General features: G+C 38.0%; 1 protein-coding gene across 1 annotated transcript; it reads left to right on the top strand.

The window, feature by feature from the left end:
• Positions 1-1101: 1101 nt before the first annotated feature.
• On the top strand, positions 1102-5714 carry LOC311265315 (succinate dehydrogenase [ubiquinone] iron-sulfur subunit, mitochondrial-like). Its single transcript, XM_084366843.1, has 8 exons — positions 1102-1394; positions 2661-2794; positions 2906-2991; positions 3108-3244; positions 3389-3505; positions 3732-3833; positions 4977-5099; positions 5184-5714. The coding sequence occupies exons 1-8, from the start codon at positions 1329-1331 to the stop codon at positions 5262-5264; spliced, it is 846 nt and encodes a 281-aa protein (XP_084222969.1). The 5' UTR covers positions 1102-1328; the 3' UTR covers positions 5265-5714.
• The last annotated feature ends 1456 nt before the right edge of the window (positions 5715-7170 follow it).

Here is a 7170-nt window from a genome sequence, read left to right as displayed (position 1 = left end):
GTCCTATGTTGTTGATGTTTAGTGAGTGCTATGTATCTAAGAATTATTCCATCCGCTGACAAATTTGATTCTTTTATTCTGAAATATGAAAACATTACTGTAGGCGAGGCTGCATCTGATGTGGTCCAATACATCCATTTATTAGCCATACATTATCACTGTAAGGTCCAGGGGTCTTCACTTTATTTGTGTGTTAATAGATGTATACAGTTTTACATATGAGAGTGAAATGAATAACATCAGACAACATTTAGGGTGAAATGAGGTGTAACATATTTGAGATTCTGAGCCAGGAAAATATTTTGGCAGCCCTTATAGGCTGTGTACACTAAAGTCACATATGAAGGGCATATCTCATTTCCAATCTGCAGAGTGAATGTTAAATTTGATTGACCATATGGACGAAGATCATTCAAAAATGTTTAATCTATATTCGTTTTCAATTTGACCTTCAAATTCATTACCATCAGAATAGCGTATTGTGTACGTCACTGTCCCAGAGATGTCATGCATATTAAATGAGAAGACTGGATGCCAATACATCATTGTTATACATACATATAACTACATAGTATAACCACACAGTGACACCTGTCTTCTATTTAATTGGCTTTATTAAGGTATCATACTGTAAGGAGTCTATCAAAAATGGGTTATTTAAGACTAAACTTAAGTGATTTCTTTGCCTTTACTTGAATATTGCAGCAACAATGAGAAAGAGCATATAGCATATATGTTTAATATGGATGGGTCAAGGACAAATTAAGCAACAGTGTGTAAGTATAGCATAAAATTTGAGGTACTTTATTAAGATAGCATGAAAAATTACGTATTCAGACAAAGAGGACATTAATAAGACAAAAGAACATAATGGAAATATACCAACACCATATACAGTAAACAGTATGTAACTGACCCTGGCTTACAGCAATGAGAGTTGTGAAAGAGGCTCTTACGTATGGTGCCTTCACGTGCTATCGGATATATATGTTAATCGATAGTCATGTGTAACACTTACGACTTAATTTAGTGAAGCATGTGTTTCATATGGAAACATGACCGAAGCGATATTCACACTTAATGCTTATTTTAATCTCCAGCTGCAGCAAAAAGTATCTGCGTGCCTGTTTGCCGGATGGACGAGCTGCCGGAGGACCCTGAAGGCAACAACCATGACGCAGCCCGACGTGCCTTACGTCACGTGAATGCACATGGAGGGCGGGGCTTGAGCTTACATACTGGGTGTCGGTGTCGGCGTGCTGGACAGAGAGGAGCCATCTGTGGTGTAGTGTAGTGTTTATTATCAATTAACTCACTCAGTCAGGAAGATGTCGGCGGTTTGTGTTGCCTTGAGTCGTAATGTTTTGGCTATCAGGAACTCTGGCATGATGGTGGTGAGTACAAAACATTTAATTCAGTGTGAGAACAGACGTGTGTCTTGGGCGGCTACTTTTTAGACAGTGTTATCTTCACATTTCGGTGTTTGTATTGATTTATGGTAAAATATACAGGCTTAAAGTATGCATTAGCTTGTGTATACTGTAAAGTGTGTGGTACGAGCTTTATCATTTTCCGACCTGTTATAACACACCCTGCTCCAAGGCCAGGTGTTGTAAATGTGGCAGAATATTGAAGAAGCTTGTGCTAGCACTATCTGCTGCACTGTGAAGTGTGGGAGACAATAGTAGAAATATATATCATGTAAAAACAGTCGATGTGTCATAGCTTTTATCAATATACTCAACTGAATGCCTAGTAAACCTAAGTAAATGAGCTGAGCTGTTGTGCAACTCCTCCCTCCAATTTTAGACTCGTATAACAATTTTTGAAAGTCTTTAAGCAGTTAGGCTACACAAATAAATGTTTACTTGTCATAAGTGTTTAGATATAGTTGAGTTATTTTGCTGAAGTACACTTTTCATTGTCCTCGAAGAGTCAGTTAGGTAACCAGCGACTGCACAGTGATGTAACACACTGATGCCAGTTCCTCCAGTCTACCACTAGGGGGAGACTCCATAACCTCTTATGCAAAAGGGGTAAACTATTAGGCTGTTTAACAGGCCAAAACAGCATAAAATATAATAACATTAATGTATAATAATGTATCTTATAGATAAAAATCTTTGAGCCACACTTATACATTATATAGATATAATGTATAAGTGTGTCTCAAAGATTCATGTTTTTATATATATACATGTATATGGTTTACATGTGGATACTAAAGGCTTTATTGCAATGGTCTTAATATTTTGGTTGTTTTGACCTCATGGTACTTTTGTGTTTTATGTAAATATGCCATTTCATTGTACTGTAAAGAATTTATTGTTATTTCATGCAATATATATATAATATCATAGGACTGGTCGTGTCTTCTGGTGTTACCTGATAGAATTACCGAGTGCTTCCTATTTTAGCCTTGGTTGGTGCAACCAGCCGCTAGGTCACATAATGATGTGTCCCTTTGCACATAAATCTTGCCTTTTTTGTTCTCTATCCTGTCCTACCTGAAAGAAACTGCTTTGGTGGAAGTGACAAAAGAAGTGTATACCTGGAAGAAATTAAAATATTTTGTGAATTATATGGATTGAAGAATCCCCATGTGATACTTCTATTTGATTCACATATGCCGCCTCTATTATTTATTGTCTGTGATGCAGATGGTGCGGTATGCTCAGACTGCTGCTGCCCCGGCTCCTGAGCCCAGGATCAAGAAGTTCCAAATTTACCGCTGGGACCCCGACACCGCTGGAGACAAACCACGAATGCAGACTTACGAAATTGATCTCAACACGTAAGTCATGATTGGGTCCTTGAACTAAAGATTGTGGAGCTGTACCTTATTTTATTCTTTACATTTACATAATCAGTGTTATAATCTATTGACATGCTCTTGTTAATATAGCTGTGGTCCTATGGTTCTGGATGCCCTCATTAAGATCAAGAATGAGATGGACCCCACACTCACATTCAGACGCTCCTGTCGCGAAGGTGAGGAACAAACGTGCACATATTAATGTAAATAATTAACACTCAGATGAAAAATGAAATAAAAGAAACACGTTAACAGGTCTGTTTAGTCACCCAATGATTGTGTATCTCCTCAGGTATCTGCGGCTCGTGTGCCATGAACATAAACGGAGGCAACACACTGGCATGTCTTAACAAAATTGACGCCAACATAAGCAAACCGACCAAAATCTACCCGCTCCCCCACATGTATGTGGTCAAAGATCTGGTGCCTGTAAGTACTACAAGTGTAGTTTCCATTGCTACAGCAGATATTCATGAACACTGGACCATGGTGAAAATGACATGAATTGTTATGGTGCATTTATTAGTTGTTTATGTGCCTGTTTCAAGTTCTCACTCTTATCATTTCCACCAGGATATGAGCAACTTCTATGCACAGTACAAATCTATCGAGCCCTACCTGAAGAAGAAGGATGGAGCTCAAGAAGGAAAGGAGCAGTATTTCCAGTCAGTGGAGGACCGGCAGAAACTGGTAAATAAACCAACTTCTTACTGTAAGAGTTACCGCCTTCCCACAAATGATCTAACACCTTCTGGCAGCCATGTTAGAGGTCTTCATATCTTGACCGCAGAGATCATTTCATATCTGGGATTTTCCAGTTGCTAGCTTACTACAGTAATCCTCTATATAATTCGCCTGTGGAGTCGTAGAGGAGCAAAGAGACCGTCTGAATAAGCTGTTCTTCTTCACCCAACAGGACGGCCTGTATGAGTGCATCCTCTGTGCTTGCTGCAGCACCAGCTGTCCCAGCTACTGGTGGAATGGAGACAAATACCTGGGCCCTGCTGTCCTAATGCAGGTGGGTCAAAACACTTTGTGATTTTAGTCCAGAGCCACACTACAGACGGGTTATTGACCATTTTTAAAACCAAAATCGTCAGATGGAGGAAAAATGGAAATAAAACTTTGATAGCTCCCTACCACTAGTGAGGCAAATAATATGCACTCTAGCCAGAGGGTGGTGCCAGAGCAAAGGCCATGTTGTTAATATTTAACCAGATTATCCTCTGGTCACATTGAGGTACACTGAGGTACTTTATCAGCCTCAGCTGTTCTTAATCTCACCTGTGCTTTAGGCTCAATGCTGACGTCAGAATTGGAACGTATGGAACGACTGGATGTTACCATGTCACGTGCATATACATTTAGCATTTTTCCAGTTAAGACATTAAGTGTCAGATCACTTAAAAAGTTTTAAAATGTCTTGAATTCAGTTTTTATAAATATAACACCTTAAATTCATCAAATATTCTTAAATTTGAATTTGTAAGGTCTTGATTGCCACAAATATTTTATCTTATTTCATATACCCCTCCTTTAATTTTGTTAGTCAAAATGCATCAGGCTCTTCAGAATAAATGTCCACATTTCTGATGTTATAAATCATATACCCTACCACTAAACCTAATACTGTTTTTCACTTTATACTTACACTTTTCTGGTGGTAAAATTTAGATTACCCTTACTCACACTCATAACCATATTCTTACATAAAACCTACATCTGCACTGGACTACATTACATAAATTAGACATCCCCTTATACTTACCTACAGTGCTTGAATAAGAAAAAGCTGATCTGTCCAAAAATCTGTCTGAAATTTGTTTTAAAATAATCTTGAAAATGTCGTAAAAAATTCAAATTCAAGTGTCTGATATCTGTAGACACCCTAAATCATTTCATAACATGATACCCCTAAAACTCATAGTGCAGAATCGGTCACAGATGAAGAGGAATCACGTCATGCACTGAAGTGGGAACTCTGACCCTGCTGTGTTGCTCGATCCTCTGAAGGGAATGCGTGTCTGTCAAATTTCATGGCTTTCCATTCAGTAGTTGCCTAGATATTTCACTCTGGATACAAGTTTTTAATTGATTTACCACCATAGATATAAAATGGAGCAAGTAAACAAGAGATGACAACTGTGATATTGTTCTGCAGGCATATCGGTGGATGATTGATTCCCGTGATGAATTCACTGAGGAACGTCTATCTAAACTTCAGGATCCCTTCTCTCTCTATCGCTGCCACACCATCATGAACTGCACCAAGACTTGCCCCAAGGTACTTCAAAAACATTCACACACTCTCTCACAGAGTTAATAGAGTTTTAGTTTCTCACTGTCTGTTTGACCTATGTCTCCACAGGGACTGAACCCAGGAAAGGCCATTGCAGAGATCAAGAAAATGATGGCGACTTACAAAGAGAAGAAAGCAGCAGCTTCATGATCCAAAAACAATACCTTCAACTAAGTTAAAAGGAAGAGAAGAGCCAACCATGAACTTTTTTTTCACTGCATCAGCACCTTTTATGATTTCCATGAGTGTGTGAGATGTGAGAGGTTGGATGTGTGTGAGTATGATTGAATCAGGGAGCAGGAGAAAAAGAAGGGAGGCATGAGAACAGGGTGCTGGAAAGAACTGATAAGGAAAATATTTGGAGTGCTGCAACATGTTGGACCACATTTCTGCTTTTTGTCTGCACAGTGAAAAAACAAGGCTCTGCTGTACTTACTCTTTGGGTTAAGCCCGTGATATTGTATTCAGGCTGTAAATATTTAAATATGTGTTCATTAAAGATGTGCTCAGCTCACTATGGAAGTCAGATAAATGTTTTTGGTTAAGGGAAGAAATAAACTGTTGTCGATTTGCTATTGCAATAAACAATATTGAAGGATCTATCAAGACATTTTTGATTGCCAAAAAGGCACACAAAATACATGTCTCATTATAACAAGATACTTTCCTGTTATATCAAGATATAACCTTATTTCATCAGATTATCTGAGTCTTTGTGTAACTTAACTTGACATAACAAAACCATATCTCAAATCTTTTTGTTGATGCATAATGCACCTTTTGTAAAGCAGACATTTTGACTTGTCATGGCAGGAAAAGGTGTTACCACCAGAATACACAATGGCTCTGTTGTATCCAAGTGTCCCAGTAGGCCATGAAGTGTGACAGTGAGTCAGAATACACCTCGTGACCCTGAAATTGAAGCGCCTAAGTGGATCACTGACATGGCTTACTGGGACACTTAATGGAATAAAGCCATTGCTGAAAGTTCAGTCTGAAGAATTGGACAAATTGAATTCATACCCCCAAGAAATAGGGGCAGCATATCGCCAGAGTACCTGCTAGCTGCATTCTGTTTATATCCATGACTGTAACTACTGTTAGCTCAGTTAGCTTCTTTCTCCACGTTCTGTTGATAAATTTAGTTATTTTTTTTTATATTTTCAACTGAAATTCTTATATTTGGACCTGCTTTGACGATTAAAAATGTCTGCTGTCAAAAAAATGGGTGCATCAGGATGTCGTCACTGTTTGTATTTGTTCAATAATATTGTGTTTTCATTTGTTCATGGGATTTAATATTAATTTAATTTAATAAAAGCCTAGGTGGGAAGTATATGACCATGCACTGAATTATTACTCTTCCCAGCTTTCTGCAGTAACTTCTTAAGCATGATAAGAAGAAAGCTGGTTTCATCAATTACCTTAAAAGAATACGAGAAACCTTAGTATCAAAACTAATTCTGATCAAGGAATACCATTTCTTGCCCATGAATATGCTTATCAGGGTGACAACTAAAAACAGTGGTTATGGTTTGGGGAGAACATACTGTCCAGATGTTTATAAGCAGGAGCTCTACAGTTACCACAGTAATATTACAGTCCAGGTGAATCATTTTTGTCTTTCAATAAAGTATTTACAATGCTGGAGGGGGATAACCACCAGCTGAAGGTATCCACAACCTGGCAACCCAAATGTTTTTTCTTATAAATGAATAATGACGCTATGGAGCATTAGTAAATTAGTTTAGTTGGTTTAAAGCCATACATTGAATCCTATCAGAACTGCAAAGGATGTCCTACACATATCAATATTTGTAGTTTTGTGAGTCCTGATGGAAATTTGTAGGATTGGCAGATGCATTAAAGGGACAGACACAGATCAATCTATTTGTGATTTAAATTTCCAATTAAACTAGTATAGGGATTTTTAAATATTTTGTCGGGACATCGAATATCTTCTCACATTGATAAAATGGTGAGCTATGTGGAAAAACAGAAGAGTAAACCACACTATAAATGTAGCAGTCTGACATCAGCGCGTTGCGCTTTCTAC

This window comes from Pagrus pagrus, assembly GCF_965226575.1.
Source record: "Pagrus pagrus genome assembly, chromosome: 11".
NCBI lineage: Eukaryota > Metazoa > Chordata > Actinopteri > Spariformes > Sparidae > Pagrus > Pagrus pagrus.
This window is presented reverse-complemented; position numbering and strand designations above follow the sequence as displayed.